The sequence below is a fragment of the Panthera pardus genome, unplaced genomic scaffold, assembly GCF_024362965.1.
Source record: "Panthera pardus isolate Hobbes unplaced genomic scaffold, ASM2436296v1 HiC_scaffold_25, whole genome shotgun sequence".
Taxonomy (NCBI): Eukaryota; Metazoa; Chordata; class Mammalia; order Carnivora; family Felidae; genus Panthera; species Panthera pardus.
The window spans coordinates 80,080,586-80,106,095 of record NW_026526821.1 but is presented as its reverse complement, the minus strand read 5'-3'; the positions used below and the strand labels follow the sequence as shown (position 1 = coordinate 80,106,095).

At 34.2% G+C, this 25,510-nt stretch overlaps 1 protein-coding gene across 10 annotated transcripts in view; it reads right to left on the bottom strand.

Annotated features, from left to right (window-relative positions):
- The window catches only part of EHBP1 (EH domain binding protein 1), a 366,236-nt gene that overhangs the window by 179,035 nt on the left and 161,691 nt on the right, over nt 1-25,510 (bottom strand). For 6 of the 10 annotated variants that reach the window (XM_019433536.2, XM_019433609.2, XM_019433691.2 and 3 more), the window contains exons 6-10: nt 23,573-23,754; nt 20,883-21,022; nt 7,867-7,971; nt 7,112-7,234; nt 2,877-3,117 (exon numbers count right to left, since the gene is read on the bottom strand). In XM_019433536.2, the coding sequence (XP_019289081.1) occupies nt 2,877-3,117; nt 7,112-7,234; nt 7,867-7,971; nt 20,883-21,022; nt 23,573-23,754 (791 nt within the window). Of the gene's footprint in view, nt 1-2,876; nt 3,118-7,111; nt 7,235-7,866; nt 7,972-20,882; nt 21,023-22,381; nt 22,727-23,572; nt 23,755-25,510 lie in introns of those variants that run through there. The other 4 variants (XM_019433834.2, XM_019434008.2, XM_053890722.1 and 1 more) reach the window with 2 other exon arrangements.

The following is a 25,510-nucleotide window of genomic DNA, read 5'->3' as shown; positions in this document are numbered from 1 at the left end:
GATAATGGAAGATGAGTAATACAGGCTTTTCACTTGATGAAAGGTCATAAGTTTATTACTGAAGTAAGAACAAATTTTGGAAGATTTCTAATGTGGTTAGACTTACAAACTTTTAGAGAAAAAAGATAAGAAAAAAGAACAGAGTTCTTCCTGGACTCTCACATTAGCTGATGAGCAATCTTTAGAATCTGTGTATATATTCCTATTAAAAAAAAAAAAAGCTGAAGTGTTTATAGGCACTCTCTGGTAATCTCAGATGATTGAGCAATTTAGAATGTTCTTTATTCATGGGAAACTTGTAAAGACTGTGACTTTCATGTGGAAAAAAAAAACGGTCAAAAGGAAACACCCAACGATTCTGATTTTAGTTTTCATTAAGGCATTTTAAATGTTTAAACAAACATTAAATGTCTCTTTAACTTGTTAATAGGAAAGAGCAGAGTGTGTGTGTGTGTGTGTGTGTGTGTGTGTGTGTGTGTGTGTGTGTGTTGTGTAATACTCATGCCTCTTGGAATGACTGAATGCTTGTACTTAAAGTTTATATTTACATTCAAATACTGTAGGTGTGTGGCTATTACTCAGCACCTACACCACCCATGAGAAATTTTATTTTCATCACACATTAGCTATTTCAAAGAAAGCAAATACACTAACTTTAGCTACAGTTGAGCCAATTTTTCCAACCCCTGTACAGTTATTAATTAGTATTGAGAGCTAAACCTCGGTTTGGAATCAGATGATTACTATGATATATTTCTATGTATTTAAGGCAAACTGGAACATTTTAGGTTTTATCAAAATCTGACCAGGACCATGGAAGCATGTAGCACATGTGAGAGTCATAGGCCATGTGATGTAAAATGGGAAAAGTTGAGAAGTACAGTAGAGCAATAAAAAACAGGTCAACTACCTCATTCTTTCAAACAAGTCTTTCAAATATTTGAATTTGGTTATTATAATTCTCTTAAATAATCTTTCTTCTAAGTCAAATAGTCTGTATGACCTTAATCACTGCTCATTTGATGTGGTTTCTGGACTTTTTTGATGACTCTGTTGCTCTATTCTTTTAATGCTCTGAATTACCAATGTCCCTTGTACAGTTGGCAGAACCTAGAAGTAAAATACTGCTCAAAACAGGAGCTGACCAATGCACAGGAAAAAATGACATTTCTTCCTTCACACAAAGCAACTGCTCCCAACTTTCATACATTGAAGGAGCCTTTTTATTATTTCCCTCTCAATCTATTATATCCCCATTGTTCTGAAAGATTTTCATACTTACCTGTATTTTTAAAGAAATAACTATTTTTCCCAAGATCTAAATAATCTTAATACACTAAAATTCACATATTTCTAAGGAAAACAAAGATACATACAGCCTCACTACAAGTAAACATATAATTACTATTCTATTAATTTCATCATCTGTGCCATTGCTACATCCATATCTAATGACTTGAGTTTCCTCCTCATTATGGGTCAGATTTTCCTGCTTCTGTACATGCCTGATAGATTTTTCATTGGTTGTCAGACATAGTGAATTTTATATTTTGGGTGCTGGATTTTTTGGTATTCCCTTTGGTATCTTTGGTATATTTGTGTGGCATGCAATTAAGTTACTTGGAATCATTTTGATTGTTTTGAGCCTTGCTTTTAAGCTTTGTTAGGCAAGCCCAGAACGGTCTTTTGTCTAGGCTAATCTCACCACATTAGTAAAACACCTTTCTGAGGACTCAACCTGATGTCCCACGTGTTAGGAACTGCTTGGAAACAAACTATTCTTGGTCCTGGGTGAACCCCAGGGATGCTTCTGTTATGTTTCCTCTATGTATGCTCTCATCGGTGCTCAGCTAAAGACTCAGGGGGAATCTTCTACAGATCTCTGGAACTCTTTGTATGAGTAGCTCTCTCTTCTCTGATAACTCTGTCCACAATTCTATTCTCCTCAGTACGCCCAAAGTCCAAACTGTCTCCTCAACTCATGGAGATTACTAGGACTTTTGGGTTCTCTCTCCCTAAACTAGAGCTGGAAATTCTCTCCCGTAAATAAAACTAAGACAAGTGTAGGGCTCATCTTCTTTGTTTCTGTTCTCTTAGAAATCACACTGTTCTGTGTTATTTGTATCCAATGTCTGAAAACCATTGTTTCATATATTTTATTCAGTTTTTTAGTTGTTTAAGACAAGAAGCTATATCCAGTCTGTGTTAATCCATCATGGCTGGAAGTAGAAGTTTTACTGTTGCTTTTTAACATACTCAGGGCCACAATCTGCAGCCACACAGGTTGTGAACTATATACCTCCAGAATACAATGTGCACATACCCTTCCCCCATTCTCACCCTAGATTTGAGTAAAATGGCAGCCCTAAACATTCTATTTATAATGAGCTTATAATCAATAACATTCATATTTGGATAAGATTAACTCAAAGATAATTCGTACTTTATAATTATGATCTTGTTGTTTGGAATCTGAACAATTGTCCTCACCAAATAATTATCATAAATGATTATTTGGTTCCCACAAGAGAACCTAATTGAAGTATAATGCCTACAGTAATTGATTAAAAACACCTAAGTGACATTTGTAATGGGGTTCCTGTGAAAAGACAATTAAAATTCTAACCAGAGATTCCAAGAACATATTTCTCTCCATTGTTAGTTTACTGTGCACACACATTCACATGGAAGAGGGTGGGAGAATAAAGGTCAAGATCATAAAAATTCAGGTGGACATGAGATAGATACTAACCGTAAACTGTATATTAACACGAGGAAAAAACTTTTTTTACCCATGTAAAAGGTTTATTATAGAAGCATCTCTTTAGTTAATATAGAGACTGACCTATGATGATAGCAGAATAAAATGTACTTACTCATCCAACTCTTCTTCTTCTGTTTTAGAACTATCAGCATAGAGGTACTTGCTCATGTCCACAGGTCTTACATTTTTTCTTTTTGTAGACTGGGGAGGAGAATCCTTTATAGCTACAAAAGTTTCTGGCTCATCAAATGGGTTCAAATACTGAGGAGTCTGTACCTCTTTAAAGGGATTATAGCTATTATTATAAAAAGATTCTTCTGTTTTTTTAGGTGATGCTGTTTCAGTGACTGGTTCTATAAAACAATAGCAAAAGATGAATTAAATCAAATTAATATTACCTGACATTTTCTTATATTTTTGGTGTTTTCAAAAATAATCTTGAATTAATCTCTTATGAGGCTGAAAAGGTCAAAACAATAATATGTTTTACAGGGGCTAAGTTCAGAAGATGGGTTACCTAAGATCTTTGTCTACTTCTCCAGGAATGCTGCTCCCTAATATGGCATCTTTGGAATGCCCTTTGAGTCTCTAATATTATTAGTATTACAGTATGGCAATTTTTGAAATTTTAACCTTCTTAGAGGTATAATATTCTATTTACTGTTTATTTTACTTGACTATAGTAGCTTGCCATCCTAAACTGATATAAAATAAATTTCTGTTTTTAAGAACATTAAGTGAGTTAAAATGTGAAATTGTCTTTGGTAGTTACACAAGCAGAGACCACTTAGGGAAGTGAAAATTCATTCTGGACTATATCAAAAATATACCCACACATCACTGAATTTGTTTCTTGAAAGCCTTCTAAGAGTACGTTTTTGTATGCTGCACAACCTTAAATTTTTAGAGCTTTTAATGAGATGTTTGATTTTTTTCAATATGACTTGGATCCAATCGATACTCTGTTTAATAATGTAAAGGACTAACATAGAATTCGGAGGTTGAAAGCACTACATTGAAATTATACTGATAAACTGATAGTCATGTTACACCAAATTCTTCTAAATTCTTCTTGCGTGTGAACACAAGTGCAGTAGGGGCAGAGAGAGAATCCCAAGCAGGCTCTGTGCTGTCAGCACAGAGCCCCACACGGGGCTCTGATGAACCATGAGATCATGACCTGAGCTGAAATTAAGAGTTGGACGCTCAACCAACTGAGCCACCCAGGTGCCCCTAAATTTTATTATTTTAAATTTCATTTTGAAAACCAAGGTACCCTTAAAAATAAAATTCTGACTCACAGAATTCTGACTCACAAAATGCACTCATGTCCTTCAATGATACTTATGACGTGCTTAGTATAACCCTTTTTCTTCTTTTCTATGTCTTAATACTTTAAAACAAAATAGAACTTGTAATAAAACTGTCCAAAATTTGGTCATGGATTCTGCTCACAAAAATAAATGTTTTCCCAAAATGGAGAAAAGTTCCAGAGAGCCATCAATCATAATGTAGTTTAAAAGTTCGTTTTTGGGGCGCCTGGGTGGCTCGGTCGGTTAAGCATCTGACTTCGGCTCAGGTCATGATCTCATGGTCCGTGGGTTCGAGCCCCGCGTCGGGCTGTGTGCTGACAGCTCAGAGCCTGGAGCCTGTTTCAGATCCTGTGTCTCCCTCTCTCTGTGACCCTCCCCCGTTCATGCTCTGTCTCTGTCTCAAAAATAAATAAACGTTAAAAAAAAAAATTTTTTTTAAAGTTGGTTTTAATTATGTTGTGCAACCCTGACAAAATACTCTAGAAGGCAGAAAACTGGTTACTGAAATTCTCAAGAAAAATAACTGTGAATTTCATGTGACACTTCAAACAATTTAATCCAATTATTATAAAAATTTCATGACTGACATATTTACGACTTTTACATTTTAACGTTAAACTCCTTTTACTTATATACTTTAGACATTAGCCCAGAAAACTTATTTTGTCTTTATATTGGGAAAAAAAATTCTGAATTGAAATTCTATACACCATGAAGAAGCAATTACAAAGTGTGAAAGAGATTTCATAAAATCATAATAAATACTGAAATGAATTTAAATAAAATTTAAATTTTAAATTTAAATTTAAATCTAGACTACGCTAGAGAAGACTCAGCAACGGTAACTTTTGTAACACCAGGATAATACTCAAACTTAACACTGCATTAGAATCTTTATAAAATAATGTAAATGAGGCATTTTCTTTTCTCTGTAGGGGCAGAGAGACTGGAAGATTTTGCCTATTCAATTTTTTATTAACAAATATCAAGTCTCAAATGCTGGAGAAACAGGCAAAACTGGTCAATGGAAATAAGATTTTTATTTTTACTTTCAGGAAGAGGACTGCAAAAACTGATCCAAGCAAATTCATCATTTACAAAACCAAAAACAAGAAAGTATTTAAACCACAGAGGACGATTTGAAGATGGCAGAAATGGCAACAAAGGAGGGTTTAAAATAAGATTATTTTATATAAAAGCTAACAAATACATTTAATAACTTTCTAAAAGGGTCACTGAAGCACAGAATGTCATGAATCTAAGACGAGAATTGAAGCTGTAAAGGCAAATAAAAGAACCATCTGAACAACAGCAACACATTATTTTTTCCTCAAAGGCTTTTGTTACCTGAGGATGCGAATTTTTGATCAATAAAAATTTAAAAATTACTTCTAGAAAAACAAGTATTCTTCTATTAGAAAATACTTAGTCCAAAGTCTCTGAGAGATGTATATTTAAAGAAAATACTGGTTGTCACATTTTCTTTTTTTCTTTTCTTTTTTTTTTTTTTTAGCTCTATAGGCATGATTAAAGATTCTGAGTCAGGTTGGCTAACCGCTCCTAAACAAAAATTATGTGTTATCTGCTACTCCTTTCAATACCTCAGAAATCAGACCTACATGTATTTTTTTTAAATTGTTTTTATTTGATTTTGAGGTGGAAAGTTCAAATACTGATGTCTCAAAATGCTGTGGTAATATTTTAAAACTCAGATATATGTAGCACACAACTGAGGAGAAGCTGTGTGGTCAAAAGAAGACACTTGATTAGGAATCTTAGCTCCACCTCCACTTCCATTTACCTAAAGTTCTTATTCAAATCAGTGAATTCCTCTGGGCCTCAGTTTCCTAATCTATGAAAAGAGGCAGCCGAAGTAGATTACTTCTAAGATTTATGATAGCCATTGAGATTTAAAATATATCCTTAATATATATAGCTTACAAACAAAATCTCATTATTTTAAATTTACAAGTTTAGAATCTGCTAAGAAGGGAGAAAGTACAGAAGAGAAGACGAAACGGATTATAAAATGAGATTGCTCCAACAAGAGTGAATCCTGAAGTTAAAACTGCATTTTCACCATGAGAGGTAGTAACAAAATTCTTCAAAGCTCATGAGGATTTCATAAGAGCAGTCTAAAAGATGTACACACTGGTTAATCATTCTTGCATTTACTTTGGAAAAACAGTTTAATTAAACAGAGGTCTCACTCCTTCCACAGCTCTTATCTAGGCTTTAAGAGTTCAAAACTACTTGATAAGAAAAATGACTTAGGAAAAAAAAACTCCCTGGATTTATTCCTTGCAAGTATGTTGTATACATGATAGCGGTGGTTTGCAGGCTTCTTTTTGCTCCATGCCATTTACATACACAACCTACTCTCACTACTGACGATAATTCTCAGCCTGAGACATGGAGTGTGGGGTGGAGGGGTTCACTGGACTCTCTGAGGGTGAGGTCAGAGGAGCTGACATGGGGGTCAGCATGACAGGGTCAGCATGTCTCACAACTTGCCCTTACTTTGGTAGGCTACTCTGATGAGACTTTACTATATGCCAGGTAGGTAAAATACTGTTATCTCTAACATTAGAGCTTTACTATCTAACTTGACCAAAGTAATAGAGAATTTAAAAATAAGCCTCATGTAGAAGGCGGATGGAGAGGAAGGGTGAAATAGGTGAAGGGAGATTCGGATTACGCTTATCATGATGAGCACAGAGTAATGCATAGAATTGTTGGATCACTGTTATGGAACACCTGAAACTAACCTAACACTGCATGTTAATTATACTGGAATTAAAAAAAAAAAAAGCCCCATGTAAATGTTTATGTGAAGGTATCTTTTTTTCTTTAAAAATAATTCAATGGAAGCTACTCAGATTTGTTGATCAACTGCAAGTGGCATTGAACACAATAATATCATCATAAACAAAATTACTTTGAGTCTTTGAAAAAAAGAAACTCTTCCCACGTTACTATTCAAAATAACTTCACTTTATAAAGACTTTAAAAAGTACAGAAAAAAATCTGCTACCTTCTGAGTCAGGATCTCCAAATGGGTTTAATTCTGCTACGTCAGGATCACCAAATGGATTTAAATTCACAGTGGCCAAGTCCTTTTCTGCTTCATCCAAAAAGTTAAGTTTGTTGATAAGCTCTGAAAATAAACATATGTATTAGTTCACTATGATTATAGCTAAGTACAATTTTATCAGTCATTCAAAAATATTTCAAATTATAATTCACATTAATACCTGCAAATAATAAGATGTAGCATTTTACCTATGGCAGAATGCCATTCAAGTATTTTGTAGCATACCAACATATTCAAATAAAGCAAAACAAATATATGCATATTAATTTGAAAATTATGTCAGAAAAAAAAGAAAACTATGTCGGATAATGAACGAGAGAAACTTTCATTGGACTCTAATTTGATCCAACAAAAAAGTACTGAAATAGATTCTTAGAAACATATCCTTCACTCCTAAATATGAATCATTTAAATGGGTTTAATGTAAGCAAATATTTTAAAACAGTATACTTATGATATATAAGCTAAGTGAAGATATATGGTCACATAATATGATGATACTGATATAAGGCTTTGCTAAAGATGGTAAGTTATTCTGTTGCCTGTTGGTACGCTACAAATTACCAAGAAAACATTCAAGGAAAAGCACAAAGACAAAACTGACAGCTAATAAGTACAGACAGAAGTCAAGAGGTAGCAGGTCACAGTAAATACAGGCAATCAGAAGCAGAAAGAAAGGAAGAAAGCTCTTAGACCTTCAGAGGAACTGGCTGATTTAGCTGAAGGCATATTTGCTTGCTTTATGCAGTCATCTTGATCTTCATCTAAGCTGCTCAGAGCATTCAATTGGTTTACAATTTCTGTAAACAGAAGCCAGTCGAGACAAATGTAAGGTAAGGTCATTTAATTAAAGAGCCATAGAAGCATGCTGTTACTCAAAAAGACAAAGAGAGGGGATGTTTGGTTAATCATGAGAGTACATTTAGAGGATGTTATTGTGATGGACTATAACAGATGTATTTAACTGAAAGTTAATGCTCTACTCATATTTTAAAATAGAAAACATTTTGTTAAATTTATATCATTAATATAACACCCATGTTAATAAACACAAAACAAAGATAATAACCCAAGAGGTTGACACTGGCTTTTAGCAACCACATTTTGTATTTGTAAAACAGTACTTTAAACGCATATGTTAGAAACAATAAAAAATGTCCTCTGATACTACAGATAATACGTACTATTTTTCGTAATATTCTAAATGTACTAAAGGTTTTAAGAAGTGTATCTACATGAATCATGAACATAATAAGCACTTGTTCATGTTCCACAATTTTAAAAATCAGCACAAAATAAGAAAAGTAGAAATAGCTACTGTTTTCTACTCTTGTTTTTCTAACTGTTCTTTTAAAGGAACTCCCGAGTGTTGGCTTTAGGAAATCTTATAATTTAGCCAATAAGAAACAGAACAAAAGACAAGGTTAGATAGAAAAATACTAAAATAAGATAGAATTCATTTGGTACATAAATAGAATCTTTTAACATGATTCATATATATTTTGGACAACTCTGAATATGTGCAATTATCACTCACTGGGTGAAAATTAACTTGAAAAAAGAATAAGAGCCAATAGGGTATTCTATTTAACTCTTGCTGTTTCCAAAGTTACAACCTGGGAATACCTTAGGTATTAGGACAAACAAAACAGATCCAGATTATTCAGTGGTAAAGAAAAAAAAATGATTAGAAATAGAAAATAGTTATAAATTCAGCATTTAAAAATGGTATTCTTTAGCACTGTAAATCTAAGTACACACTCTAAATTTTATTTGAACTAAATCAGAATACACAGTTTAAAAAGGTTGCCTTCGTCCATTCATTTGTTGTTGAATTAATATTTATTACTCTGTGCCAAGTACTATCCTTAGGACACAAGGATGAAAAAAAATACATGGTATTGTCCTCTTGGAATTTACATCCTATAAAAATACAAATTAATACTGAAACAGACTTAGTAAATGACTACTAGAATATGAGGTGATCAGAAAGATTATAGATCTTTGAGCTAAATATACATAAAAATTTGATAAACTTATTCAATTTTTTTGTCTTAATGAGAAATACATTTTGCATGAATAAAATTACTTGATATTTAAACAAGGGGTGCTTGAGTGGCTCAGTCGGTTAAGCGTCCGACTTCGGCTCAGGTCATGATCTCACAATTCGTGGGTTCGAGCCCCGCTTCAGATTCTGTGTCTCCCTCTCTCTCTGCCCCTCCCTCGGAAGTACTCTGTCTCTCTCTCTCTCTCTCTCTCAAAAATAAATAAAAACATTTTTTAAAAAATTTAAAAAGTTAATTTTAATTATGTTGTGCAATTGTATTCCTAGATGTGGAATTACTAGTTTAAAAAAAATTTTTTTAATGTTTATTTATTTTAGAGAGAGAGAGTGCAAGCAGATGGGAAGCAGAGAGAGACGGAGACAGAGGATGTGAAGTGGGCTCTCCACTGACAGCAGAGAGCCTGGCATGGGGCTCAAACTCATGAACCATGAGATCATGACCTGAGCTGAAGTCAGACACTAAACTGACTAAGCCACCCAGGTGCCCCACTACATGAAAATTATTTTAAGTAATGCTTAAAGATTTGTAGTTTTCTTATATAGCTAACACATTTTAATTATTTTATTATAATCAATGAGGTGGAAATCAATCATTTGTTAAACATCTTATAAAATAAGTATCATAGAGGAATACCGGAGAAATATGAGACTTGGTCCTTACCTTCAAAACATTAATATTGCTCTATAGAGATTTAGATACAACATGGGAATTTCTTTAAACACTATCAAGATGACTCCATCACATGATTAAATTATTTACATTGTGGTATTTCTAGACGTTTAGAATGTTTCCTCCCCTTCACCATGTTTTTAGTGACAAATAAAATCAGTGACGACCATTTCCTCATTAACCCCAAATAATTTCATCTTTCCATTCTGTTCACTGATGACAGTCGTCCTTATCCTAGTTTTCCTATTTATCCATATCTTAAATAAATCTTTACATTACTCCTAGAACTTTCGCTTAAGAACTTTCATTCATATTAACCAAGTGAAAAGGTAATTCTAATTAGCTATACCAATACTCCCTCTATTTGGTATGTAATAAATGTTAATTCAAATCATAAAGAGAGGCAAGTTCCAAAGAAATACCATCTAACTTATTTAATAAGCATTTATCAAGTACCAATACGTGTCTTTGGTAGTACCTGCCCTCACGGCTTTATATTTTTATGGGATAGGCAGGTAAGTAAAGCAATATACAATGTATGATAAATATTATGATTGAGATATTCATTTTAAGCCTGTGAAACCGGAAGAGAGGCATGTAGCTCTGAGGTCAGGAAGGCCTTCATTTAAATTTGAGCTAATACAAGACAAACAGACATTATTATTAAAATAAAAGAAAAAAATGAGAGCATTCTACAAGGGCAAAAGGGAGACAAATGAAAACAAGACACATTTGAGGAAATGCAAGTTGTTTGGGGTTTAAGATGCCAGGGTGGAAAACGGAATGAGATGATGTTGACAGACATCCTATTGTAAAGATTATTGTGATCAAAGAATGTGAACTTTACTCTGAGAACTATGGGGATCCACTGAAAGATCAAAATGTATATTTCAGTACATCATTTCAGTATTTCAGTACATCATTCCAGTAGCAACATGGTGGCAGCATTTGGAAAAAAACAGGACAAGAAGCAAGAAGATGAGTGGTTCAGCATCACCACTCCATGAAGGGAGGCAATCAATAAATATCTGCTCATTAGAGAATAAATTAAGAATAAAGATTTGGTAGTTAATTTGACATGAGGGATAGGGAAGGGAACCTAAGGCAAGTTCCAGCTATCTGACTTGGGTGACTATGTGAATAGTGTTCCACCACTGTGATGGGGGCTATTCAGTTGGGAACATACCAAACTATAGGTGTGTGTGAAACTTCCTATGGAAACAAATCAACTGGCATTGAAGATGTTGGTCCAGAGCCTAACATACATAATTTTGTTAAGGATTTCTCCCTTTAAAAAAGCACTGTTCTGTTTCTTTTAAATTTCCTATATCAATGTGCTTTATAATATATAATCAGAAACAAAGTTAAAAATGTAAAAGATTTACAATAAAAATTTATTCTCAGAATTTTTTTAAAATGTTTATTCATTTTTGAGAGAGAGACACAGAGACAGAACATGAGTGGGGGAGGGGTAGAGGGAGAGAGGGAGAGACAGAACTCAAAGCGGGCTCCAGGCTCCACGCTGTTAGCACAGAGCCCGATGCAGGGCTCCAACTCACGAACCGTGAGATCATGACCTGAGCAGAAGTTGGACGCTTAACCAACTGAGCCACCAAAGCGCCCCTCCCCCAATTTTTAAAAAAATTTTTTTAATGTTTATTTATTTTGGACATAGAGAGGGACAAAACATGAGCATGACACAGAATCCGAAGCAGGCTCCAGGCTCTGAGCTGTCAGCACAGAGCCCGACGCGGGGCTCGAACTCACAGACCGCGAGATCATGACCTAAGCCAAAGTCGGATGCTCAACTGACTGAGCCACCCAGGCTCCCCACTCCCAAAATTTTTTTAAGTGGAAAGCTTTGTCAATAGTTTACTACCTTGACCAAACCACTTCCTGGCAAAGCATTAAGCTTTGTTTCACCAAATACTTTCACATTTGAAAAATGCTATAAAGAATGCTATGTAATAGCCACACATTTCTATCCCAGTGCTACTCAAACTGAGTGTTAAACTCAAAGTGTACAGTATTTTGGTCATAGCATCATAGCAACAGTGTGTCAATATGGACTTGCTTCATATTGATGAGAATAAGGTGGAAAACTAAATTAGGGACAGGCAATCGAAGCAAAGGGTCAAGTAATTTGAGATTCTACTGTTAGGAAGGCAAAAGTGGATAGAAATTGACCACCAGAGATTATCACATTGAAAGAAAAAAAGGGATCGGGTGGGGTGGTGGCATTAAGAGTAGGTGGTGTTTTCCTTTTGAGAAAGTCCGTAGTTGAGTTAAAAGAAGAAAAAAATAAAACTGCCTAGAGCTAGAACACATCTGCAAATCTTGCAGCATCCTCATTCTTCTCTCCAAAGCATAACACTGGCCAGTGATGCATCTTTTTTGAGGGACCACATATTCAAATTCTTGCCCATTTGAAAAAAAATAGGGTTGGGGATATCTGGCTGGCTCAGTCAGTTGAGCCCTCTTGATCTCAGGATTGTAAGTTTGAGCCCCGCCTTGGGTGTAGAGATTACTTAAAATAAAATCTTGAAAAAAATTTTTTTAAACAGGGTTGTGTTTTTAGTATGGTCAGACATTAAAAAAAATCTATTCTGGATACAAGACAGTATCAGATATCTGCTTTGTGGGTATTTTCTTCTAGTCTATGACTTACACATTTTCTCAACAATCAATTTTGACGAGCCTAAGTTTTTAATTTTGATGAAGTCTAATTTATCAAAATTTCTTTCATGTTTTCTCTTCTGTGTCTTATGTATGAACCCTCTGCCTGCCCTCAGGTCACAAATACATTGTTTTTCTTTTCCCTCCCCAGAAGCTTTATTGTTTTAGCTTTTACATTTAGGTCTATGATCAACCTTGAATTAATGTTTGTGTATCCTGAGAGGTAAGAATTGAGGCTCACTTTTTCCATATGGACAACGAGGTGTTTCAGAATAATTTGTTGAAAAGATTTTCCCTTCCTCACTGAATTATGCTGTCCCTTTGTTGAAAATTAATTGGCCAAGTTAAGTTTGGTATTTCAACCTAACTTTGGTTAAGTATTTCAGAACTTTGTGTTTTGTTCCATTGAACAAGTTGTCTGTCCTATGCCAATATCACACTATACTGATTTATACCTTTAGAGTAAATCTTATCACCTAGTAATAATATTACAATGCTGTCCTTTTTCAAGACTGTATTATTATTCAGGTCCTTTGCATTTCCAAAGATATTTTAGAATCAGCTTTCCATTTTTTTTTTTTTTTAACCTGCTAGGATAGGGGCGTCTGGGTGGCTCTGTCTGTTAAGCATCTGACTCTTGATTTTGGCTTAGGTCATAATCTCACAGTAATGAGGTTGAGCCCCACATTGGACTCTGCATTGGGCATGGAGGCTGCTTAAGAGTCTCTCTTTCCCTCTCTCTCTGCTCCTCCCCTGCTCATGTGTGCATTTGCTCTCTTTCTCACTCTCTCAAAAACAAAAACAGAACCCCACAAAACTTGCTAGGATTACAATTAGCACTAAATTCAATGTATATAGACTGATTTGTGGAGGATGGAAATCCTGACAATATTGAGTCTTCTAATCTATGAACATAGACTATCTCTCCATTTATTAAGGACTTCTGTAATTATTTTCAATATTGTATCATAGTTTTCTGTGTAGAGGTTTTTCTACATCTTTTGTTAAATTTATTTCTAAGTATTTATACTATTTTTAACCTTGATTGTAAATGGAATTATTTTGTTAATTTTATTTCCCAAATGTTTGCTGTTCATTTATAAAAATATAGATTTTTCTTTAAAAAAATTTTTTTAAATGTTTATTTATTCTTAAGAAAGAGAGAGACGAGCATGAGCAGGGGAAGGGCAGAGAGAGAGGGAGACACAGATCTGAAGCAGGCTCCAGGCTTCAAGATGTCAGCACAGAGCCCGATGCGAGGCTCGAACCCAGAATTGTGAAATCATGATCTGAGCCAAAGTCAGACATTCAACTGACTGAGCCACCTAGGCACTCCTAAAAATATAGATTTTTCTATATTAATTTTGCATTCTGTGACCTTGTTAGGATCTCCAGTATCATGTTAAACAGAAGTGGTGAAAACAAACATATTTGCCTTGTACCCAGTCTTAGGAGGAAAGTATTCAGTATTTCACCATTACATATGATTTTAGCTGTAGCTTTTCACAGATGTTCTTTATCAAAATGAAGAAATTCCCTTACATTGAAACCTTGCTGAGAAACTCAGTATGGAATTTTGTCAAATACTCCTTTATATACCTATTGAGATGATTATATGGTTTTTCTCCTTTATTCAAATGTTATGGTTAAATCAACTGTGCATTCCTAGGACAAATCCTCAAAGAATGCATACTGGTACTTAGAATATTCATTGTCCCCTGGTTCCTCCCCTAAATACTGGAGAGCTAACTTGTTCTTTGGAGCTCTCACTTCCAATCTTGCCCTGTCACCAGAACTCTCCTGGAGTTTCCTAGGGAGGCAGGGGGGCCTAGAGAATTCTGATCAGTTGTCATTAGTACAAACAAAGCAGGATTAGGGTTTAAGAGTGACACAGAAAGTAGGTTAAATTTGGAATCTGTGCCTTCTGCTACTTCTAGTCTCTGAGTTGACATATGTGACTTCTAAATACTAGGAAAAGCTATTCTTACTGTCTTCCGTCTATCAAATTCCTTTAAAAAGGAAGTAGCTGTGATGCCTTATCAATTTTTTAATTTTTTTAATGTTTATTTATTTTTGAGACAGAGAGAGACAGAGTATGAACAGGGGAGGGGCAGAGAGAGAGGGAGACACAGAATCTGAAGCAGGCTCCAGGCTCTGAGCTGTCAGCACAGAGCCTGACGCGGGGCTTGAACTCACGAACCATGAGATAATGACCTGAGCCGAAGTCAGACGCTTAACCAACTGAGCCATCCAGGTGCCGCTCAATTTTTTAGCTCAAGGGATCATAAATGCTCCAACTCTCTGATTCTACCCTGTTTTCCAACCTTATTAATACCAAAATAATAGATGCAGTATTCCAGAAATCCCTATCCTTTACACAGACCTCCAAAATAGGTGACTATTTTTATCCTATCACTTTATACACTCCACAGCAAACCTATGATTTGGCTCATGAGTATCCTAGGTACTGGAGAGTAAATGGTCAGGTAAAAACCAGAAACAAATTAATGGATGTATTCTCTGACCAGAGTCCCAAGTTCATCCTGACAGTCCTTCTACTCAAAGGAGGTAGACCAATTTTTACCCATTCACAAGTCTTAGCAGTAGGACATTATAATCTCAGAGGACTGAGACATACCATAATCAACTTTAGCTCTTCAAATATGAACTGTTATCTCTTCTACTACCATGGGTGCTTAAGATTATATCCTCTGAAGTTAGTCAATATGTCATTCTTCCTCCTCCAAAATTAACATTATAAACAACAGGAAAGGGATTAATAAACACCAGTGCTTATGGTAAAAATGAAGCTTGATTTATAAACTACATTTGGATGGAAAGACTCTGAATAGACTATATATTTGATGGAAAGCCACAGTTTTGGGCTCAGAAAATTGTGGACTCTTGTAACTAGGTATGTCCCTTACAGGGACTCTGAAAACTATACCTATTTAACCGTTTCAAAATATACCAGCTCTTCTGCAGAATGGACTTTAAACCAAGGCAATCCTTGCTTCTAACTATGTGGATCTTGTCTCCTTGTACACAAGCTGTCATGTGAGACAGAGGTCAAAGAATAGCACCTCGGATGCTGTGAGGACTCCAGTGAAAAAGCAATGCTCTGCTGGCATGCTACTATGTTTCCAATATCCTTCCAAGTGAATCTAATGCTTAGTCTGGCTTATGTTACCTGTATAGGTCTAGATGAACCTATGTAGAATCCTTGGTTACCTTTCCAACAGCTTTAGGTATACTGGGATCTTTCAGATATTTCATAATGTCTGAATTCTCCGATAATGCTTTCCTATAAAAAATGCTTCAGTTGAACCTGATTTTCAGTAAGACATGTTATTTATGGAGGAATCTTTCCTTTTTCCTCTTGTTGATATGTATTCAGAAATTCAATATCAAAGATGGTCATATTACCAAATACTGGTTCAAGCACTGTGAGGATGCCATGTAGATGGAGGCACTGACTGTTTTAAAACTATATATGTTTTCTAATACTGGCTATAATAAACTTTCTATTAATGGGCTTTGTTTCTCCATCTCCAAGGTCTATTACTCCCACTACATTTCAAACTGCAATTTTTCTAACTGCAATTTAAAATTCTCTTGCCCATTCACTGGTGCTGTACCTCTGTAGAATGCACCTATATATAACACTATCAGTAAAGTTTCCTAAGAGCCAATCCCAAAATGTTTCCAGTTAGAAGTGAATTTGGCCCAGGTAGAACAGGGTAAGGATTTTTGATCAATCCAAGTACAGGTATCATGGATTTATGTTTACCTTCTAGCAAAGACTGTAATTTCAGAAGACATATTTTGTTAATTACTATTGATTTTACAGCAATATTCCATATCACTGATTAAATGAATAGCTTCTAGGTGTTAATCTAAGGTATCACAAAATAATTGTAACAGTCTTATTCCCTCAAGAAGTTTACAGCTTAGTTGGGGAAATAATAAAGCCATACAATTTATATCGATATGTGATTGCATTTTACACATTTCTATTGCAATATAAAGATATCATTAATAGAGGCAATTTTTTAAATAATGATTTTTTCCTCCATAAACATTCTGTTAGCAATTCCAAAGCTGCAAGGAACAGCAAATATAAGCTGTGTTTAAATTACTGCCACTTTAGTTGGTAAATAAAAATACCCACCATACTTTATTTGTACCATGTTTATAAAATGCATTCATTTTGTTTAGTATTAACCTATTGCTTTAACATTACTGTTGTTAAATTTTAATATATTTTTAACTATCTTAAAACTACTTTACCCAAACATTTTTAGAGTGGTAGTGCTGGTGCTAAAAAAAATTCCTGAAAGATAATAACTTTGGAATGGAATTTACATGTGCTAAAAAATGCAACTAAGGAAGCCAAACAACTGCCATAACATGCTGTGCTATTAATTTAAGTGACTGTACTCTGGAAATATAATAGAGAAAAAAAAATGTAACATCAAAGCAAAAATGTTATAATGACTGGATTTACTTAAGAGCATGCATCTAATCACCACTGTCCCCATCTACCCCTGCTCCCTCAATATACATTTTGAATTCATAACTTTTGGAAAACTAGTCTTGAATTATTTAAGGTTTGAATTATGTGTCCTCCAAGATCACATGCTTTCCATAAAATGGGACCATGCAACCTTGGATAAGGTCGTATATGGGTAAAGGTTAAATAAATGGAACAAGATAATAAGCCAGAGTGATTAGTATGGGCTATCATATGAGAAAGAAGTCCCTTCATTGATTTATGACCTTTCAGTTAACACATCTTAAATTCTCAATATGTTCCAGACAATGTGCCAGAAGCGAGTGATAAAAAGAACAGTTACAACATAGTCTCTACCTTGAAGGAATTTCATGAAACAGGGAAAAGAAATACATACATAAAATAATAACAGAAAATAGTAGAATTCCAAAGAAACCTTGGATCATCACAAGTTGCATTAAAATAATTTCTTCAATTAGGGTCAGAGAATTTTAGACTATCTAAAAGAAAATTATTTCTTCTACAGGAATTATAGAAAATAAGGTGTATGTGTATTTTTAAGCAATAAGGGATACTATGGTCTGAATATTTGTGCCCCCCCCCCACCCCAGATTCATGTTTAAATCTTAATTCTCAGTGTGATGGTATTAGGAGGTAAGGCCTTTGAGAGAAGATTAGGTCATAGGGCAGAGCCCTCATGAATAAGATTAATGTCCTTCTAAAAGGGGCCCAGAGAGATCCTTTGCCCCTTCCACCATGTGAGGAATACAATGAGAAGTCTGTGACCCAGAAGAGGGCCCTCATCTAACCATGCTGGCACCTTGATCTCAGACTTCCAGTCTCCAAAACTGTGGGAAATAAATTTAAGTTGCTTATAAACTACCCATCCAAGGTATTTTGTTATAGCAGCCCCAACAGACTAAGACAATAAAATCTGATTATAATTGTTTTCATTATATCTATAATTTACTCAAAAATAATGTCCTTTCTTTCCCTTTCAATAATAGCAAAGAACTTCCGACATACTGTTACCACCTTTTTTCCCCATTACTGTGATCAAAGTAGTACAACATTGCTCAAAACAATTATAAAACTGTGGGGTTTTAAAATTTCCTATTTATGGTACTAGGGCCTAATTGAGATTTAGTTTTAATCAAAAGTCATTCACAAAGAACAAACCATATTCTCCATTTAAAAGATCAAATTATATCTCACAGCAGTTATAAACATTCATGCTGCAAGAAAATGTCTGCATTTGTAAATAGTACAGTAGTAGCCTAAGGGATAGAATGGTCAAGCTTAAGAGGGAGTGGGCATGAAAGGTTTCTCAGAGTATGTGTCAATATTATTAAAATTTAAAGGATAGGTAAAAAGTCATTGGTGGCAGTAGAGAAAGGTTACTAACTTACCCTTCCTGAAGTGCTTCAGCCACCCAAATAAAACAAAGAACTCAAAGATAGGAAAGACAGGGCATTTTAAAAAGTATCATATAATTGTTGCTGAAATGATTATAAACATAATGCAGGGGCGCCTGGGTGGCTCAGTGGGTTGAGCGTCCTACTTTGGCTCAGGTCATGATCTCGTGGTTTGTGGGTTCGAGCCCCGTGTCAGGCTCTGTGCTGACAGCTCAGAGCCTGGAGCCTGCTTCAGATCCTGTGTCTCCCCCTCTCTCTTCCCCTCCCATGCTCATACCCTGTCTCTCTCTGTCTCTCAGTAATAAATAAAAGTTAAAAAAAAATTTTTTTTAACTTAATGCAAATGTCTGCATTTATTATTGAAAGAAGAACCCCAAAATTTACTCAAATAAAAATAACAGCTGGGAGGGGTTTAAATAAAAAAAAAAAATATTGACTCTCTCATCTTATATGAGGTGAGTCAATACGTTGTTTTATTTATTTATTTTAAAGATTTTATTTTTAAGCAATGTCTATACTTAACGTGGGGCTCAAACTCACAACCCTGAGATCAAGAGTCACTTGCTCAACTGACTTAGCCAGCCAAGCATGACTGTTTTATTTTTAATGTTGGTAGAGAAATACAGGTTCATTCATTTATCTGTCTGGCTTTTTTATCTTAGATGATAGTAGACTAAAATGAAAACAGAATGTATAGCTTCCAAATAACTGTATTTAAAAATGCTTAAATAAAGAACATTGAGAATGGTAAATTTTAAGGTGTGAATGGAAAAAAATAATAAGAAAATTCCCAAATAAAAGGATAAAGTAATGTAAGTGAAATTAAGTATGCAGTTATCAAAAAAATGTAACTATTAAGGGCAAAGAATATAAAGATAGATAAACCAAATACTATTTATAAGAGAAGTACTTAATACAGGTTAAAAATAAAGTGATAAATACACCAGGAAAATATAAATATAAAGAAAGCATGAGTTAAAATATCAACACCAGACAAAATTTCACGGCAAGAGGCATAAAGTGGGGCAAACTGATCAAATTACAACCCATAATGAAACTATTAGAAAATTAATTTTTATGCACTAAAGAATTTAGCATTGAAGTTCTTAGTATTTCAAAGATGAACTACACAAAAAGAATAAGACTATAAATAACTAAATAATATAAATTTAAAGTTTGGCCTAATAAATACATGCTGAATCCAACAAATAGAAAATATATATAAAAAGATACTTAAAAGAAAATTTACAAAAATAGATCATGTATCTAGACTACAAAGAAAAAAACCCTCACTCATATGAAATTGAAATTTGAAAGGCTTCAGCAACTTATTTAAATAAAATTAAACTGGTAACTAACTAAAAATAAAAAAGTCCATGATAAAACCCACTCTCCTAAACAACCCTTGAGTTAATTAAGAAATCAAAACAGCAATCATAAATTAGAAATTAATAATTTATAAAATTTACACAGGACAAAACATACACCTTTGCATATAAGTCTAATCAATTCCTTATAATAAACTTCTAGAAGTGGAGTGAAAGTGAACATCACTAGAATTGAGAAAGTCAAGAAAGTTTTTGGCTAAGGAGTTAAATGCGCCATATGATCAATGGAAATTCCCCATATAACAGTAAGAGTTGAGGCTAAGCCAAGAGATGACTGCCAAAGTGCCCTATGAATTTGGAAACATATCACCTAGATGATAGAAGTCTAGGGATCTCATTACAGAAATTTAGGACACTTCATTAGCTGAAAGGAATATGTACACAGCGCTTGATTCTCACTCCAATAATAAAGGTATGACATCAATTCCTTAAGGTGATAGATTACCAATAAATATTTATTGCCCAATCAATACAAAAGATTCTAAACATTTAATCATCTTAAGTAGTTTGACCAAGCCAGCTATAAGGAATACTTGCATGGAACCTTCTAGATATAAGGATACATGAGATATATACAAATCCAAACCAAAGAATGTGCACATAATTTATGTGAATAAATGCACATGAGCTAGGAAACAGTAGCCAATGCATTTTGTCATGCCACCCTTAAGGCAGATCTTTACTTATAAGAAGGTTCATCCATACAATGACATAAGAAGTGTGAACATATTTAGGCCACTTTATACTATAATCAGTAGTCCCAGTAAAGTTTTATGCTTTCTTGACTAAGCTTGGACTTCATTTTAAATTCTGAAAATCTGTTATTAACCATCAGCACATAAAGTTTTCAGAGAACTAAATGGCATATTAAAAGGCTTACGGAAGAAAAAATACTCTAGCAGCATTCTTTTTTCCTGGAAAACTGAGTTTTCAACTTCTCAAGAAAAAAAGATAAACTTTTAGCTTAATGCTAATAAAACCAACCTGTAATTTTTGCTGCCTTTTCCTCTTGGTTCACTCGGTTCTCATCATCTTCTTCATTATCTTCTTCAAAGTCATCTAAATTGCCGATGTCAGCCTGCTTCATACTCATCAAACTAGCCAAACTTTGCATGTCTTCATCCCTACATCAATGATTTCAAATTTAATACACAGTTCATTAAATGACATTGTTTGAAAAAAGTTTAAGAAAATAATAATATAGTCTTTTTTCTAAATATTAATGAGCCCTTTTAAATAGTTGTACAAGACTACTGAAAAACCTAAATAGTCATATTCATTAATTTTTAAATGGCATGTTTAATTAGTAAAAAGTAAACTAGATTAAAAACTAACTAGTTAGGAGTTAGTTTAACTCTTTGCTGCCATCTATGGAAGACTAAAATTTTCTTCACAGGATTAAAGTGTGGGTTCCTAATCATTAAGTCTGGAAATAAAAACTTGTTTCATAAAACAGTGAGATAGTTTGCAAATCAATAAGATCTAGACTTTAAAATATTCAAGTTTTCAAAATAAATTAGAATAGAAATTCTTAATCTGAAATCCATGAACCCTTTTGGTTTTGTGGGTAGGAGGAAAAAGAAATGGTAAACCACTGTAAACTTATACGTAAATCTTATTTAAATGTGCATTTTTCTCAAAGGGGCCATAACTCCCCAAAAGTGAAGGAACTATTGGAACAGCATTTTTAAAAATTACAAAATGAAAAATGACCTGGATTGACTATAAGTTAAATACCATATACTGGATAAAATGTAAAAATGTTTTTTATCTTGAAGTATTTTAAATATAAGTATATAAAGTTTACCTTACTCTAAACAAATCAAATAATGAAGTTTTCCTGAAATATCATTTTCACCTTAAATTTCAAATAAACTACCGTGAGTAAAACACATTTCTAACACATTACATACAAACTAAATTCAATCTGATATTCTTCCCTAAAATTCAGAATTTCAAATTAAGATACTGTTTCTCATGTTCTAACTACAATAAAATAGAAACAAAACAAGAAAACTCTTTTGTAAAGAAATGTTTGTTAACATTCACTTATTTTCTAAATATAGTACAACTATGCAGACTAAACTGGTTTTTGAAATTCTTTGCATTTTATCTCATGTAAGCCTACAGTTGACATAACCATTTCCCCTTTTAAAAATAAATTTAGTGATATCAAGTCTGCATGAACAAAAAAAGTTGTATTACCTTATATGAATGCTATACAAATTGCTCACCTGTCAATGAGGGATAATTTCAAGATATATCATTACTCTTGAAATGTTAACTTGCTTAATTTTACCTCTGTAATTTCCTCATACTTTAACCTTGAACATTTTTCTCTATGAAAGGTTAAGGAGGCAAGGAGTGTGGAGGCAGAGAGGGAGTTTAGGGTGTTTTAAGAGAAATTTCCACTGGAATTGAGACATTTGGTTTGACTGAATTTCCCAGATTCTCCCAGGGATGGATGGTGCTGATTCACTTACTGCTTCTGCCCAGTGGAAAGGAGTCCACATTCAAAGGATCTTCTCTGATTTTGTTTTCTCTTTTCTTCCTGTGTTTTCTTTCCTTTCATTATGGCTTGAACTTCAGGGTAAGATCTTTATTTTTAGGTTCTCAGTATTTAAGTCTAAAATTTAAGGTCCTGAGATGAAAGACTGATTGCTTCCATTCTGCACTGTCCCTCTGCCACACTCACTCAAAAGCCAACTTTCCAGAGATGAGGCTTACAGTTATCTACCAAGTCATTTGCTACCCTGTAGATGAGTGCCAAACATCTCATTTTGACTGACGCACAGAATCCAGTCTAATCAGTCAAGTAGACATGGCCAAATATAGTAACCACATTCCACTGGCTCAAATACATTTAGAACTATGATTCAGATTGGATCGAAATGTTCATAGCTGGCTTCCTTCTCTCACCTTTCAAATCCAGGCTTAGAGTTTCCATTTCTTCCCTCCCTGATCTTCCTCTCCAAGTAAGTACTAACCCTTTCATTACACCCCAAACATACACTCATCCTTGACTTGAATGTATGCAACAAGCATGGTAAATGTTACATTTTTCCTGTTCCAGGCATGTTTACCTCATTTTATACAGTTAGAATTTTACACTTAGGAGATCAGAACTGGTGTAGGAATTACCTTTGTGCAATGCCTATTCAGTACTTAAGAAGTGATTGCTTAAAAGGATAATTATATAGAAAATTGTACTTTGCTATACAACTTTTGGAAGGCCGGGCCAAAGAACATGAATTGGTAAAAGTCCCTTTAGTTCTTTCATCCCTCTTATCCTGAACTTTTCATCTTGGGTTCCTCTTATATCTCAGCTGCATCAAACAGCTCTACAAACTGCACTGTCTGTACTTCAGAGTACAACTACTTACACTAAAGACAATTAATACAAAACAAACATGGATGGCACCCTATGATACACAATTTAAAATTTGGACATTGCTATAATATTACTTTTATATTATTGCCCATTCTCTAGAGTCAAGAGACTATATACACCAAGGAGTTCATTTAATTCAGCCTCTGAAACAAAGAATGGCAAGAATGACTGGTATGCAGTAGGATATTCTCAACTGTTGCCAGTCTACTAAGTCAAAAGCTGTTTACATACAGTTTTTAAACACACTGAGAAGCAGCTTGTCTTTTTGACAAAAGAAACTTACGTGGCTTTTCCTTCCCGAAGGAAAATGCAAGATAATGAAAACTGGAGAGTGGCAGATACAACTTTTTTAGACAATGGCTTGAATTTTAACTTGACATCAGTCTGAGTTGGCATAGGGCTTGCATACTGTTTCATGTTGATGCTGCTAGTAGCCAGAGCTTTCCTTCGACCAGAAGGGGATTCCTGGAAGATAAAATATAATTTGGAATTTTGGAGTTATTTTACACCCAAATATTTTAAAACACTATTTAAATAACATGATTAAATAACAATTGAAACTTCCTTCCCCAATGTATTCCTGTAACACAATATTGAAATAAAATTGTGATGAAGTTATATTGCAACTTTTACATCTTTAAATAAGGCATACATAAATTGGAGAGAGCTGGCCGAGGTAGAAATAAACTAAAACAACTCTAAATATGTCAGAAAAGGGAAAGCAAGGAATGGAAACTAGGACAGAAAGCCTCCAGAATTCCTCTAAAAAGAGGATAGAACACAGAGATAGGTATCAAAAGTACTCGACAACTGTTTTCCTTCCTTTCATTCTATTTAATGTAATTAATGGTATTTCTCCTTTTTGAATGCCTACCATTTTTATAGAACTTCCAGCCTCTGTGGCATTGTGTCTCGTTTTTACTACAGTATCTGAGTTCTATCTTAATCTGAGCCTTATTTCTTCCTAGGGCCTTTTTTGATCACTCCACTCCACAGTTCTCTCTCCCTCCCCTAAGATCACATCTATCAAGGAAGAAACCGTTGGTTTCTCTGATGCTATGTCTGTGGCAGACACTGCCAAGTGATTCTAGCAGGTCTCAAAATTCTCCAAACAGAGACTACCAATTCATCAGAAATGAATACAAAATAACACCTATTTGCTATCAAGGGTACTTAACATTCTAGAAATAAGCTATCTCATTTCAAAATTATCCTTAATAGAATAATAGCCTAGGAGAACAGTGAAAACAAAACAGCAAAATAATGATTGGACATTACCTATGTATAAGACACGTTGTTGATTCAAGAGAGATATGAAGATGATTAAGACGTAATCCCTTACTACGTGTTCTAATGGCAAGGGAACATTTAGATGAGGATAATTTGCAAATAAAGTAAACCAGAGTTCATATGACATCATTAATGTAAACCAGAGGTCATACACCAGCATTCCTTAGGATTTACTGGTTTGGAGTTCAGATCTAAAATAAGGCCTAATTTTTAAGCTGTGTGACCCTGAGTAAGAAAACAAACCTCACTAAACATCCCTATAAAATAAGGAGACTAAACAGAAATCCATTTAAGCTCTACAATGGTTTTCTATAAAATTATTCAATTTTCCAACCAAGGCTGGAAAAACTACCATTAACCTTTGAATTATTATTTAATAAATCTTTATTTTATTTGTCTTCTGATTGACAAACCTGCCTAAAATAAAGATATACTAATTTAATCAAAACATTAAGCCAGCCTTTTAGAAAAGAATTGACATTTCTGCCAGCAGGACAAGTAAAAAATGTAATGTAGCATCCCTAAAGAATACCTTGTTTTAAAATGTGGTCTTATCTGTCAGATTATGCACAGCAATATTATACAGAGCTATTAGTGCATGTAGATACCTTATGAATGAATTTCAAAAATGCATCAAGCACTTGAGAAGGATTTAAGCCCTCTCAGAAGAAATACTTAAGAATATGCAAATACCCTCAACTGAATCAAGTTGAACAGATGTGACTATCCCAAACAATACAATTGTTCTTTCCCTGGTCTCTACTGTCAATCAAAGAATAAGATTAAGGTCCAAGGTTCTGACAATGTGCAAAATGAAAAAGTATGATCAGGTAGTATCAATTTATTACACTGATATGAACAATAATCTCTTATTGTACCTTTAGAATAGCTAACAACTTTTACATATAATATAGGATTTAAAGCCTCTGTT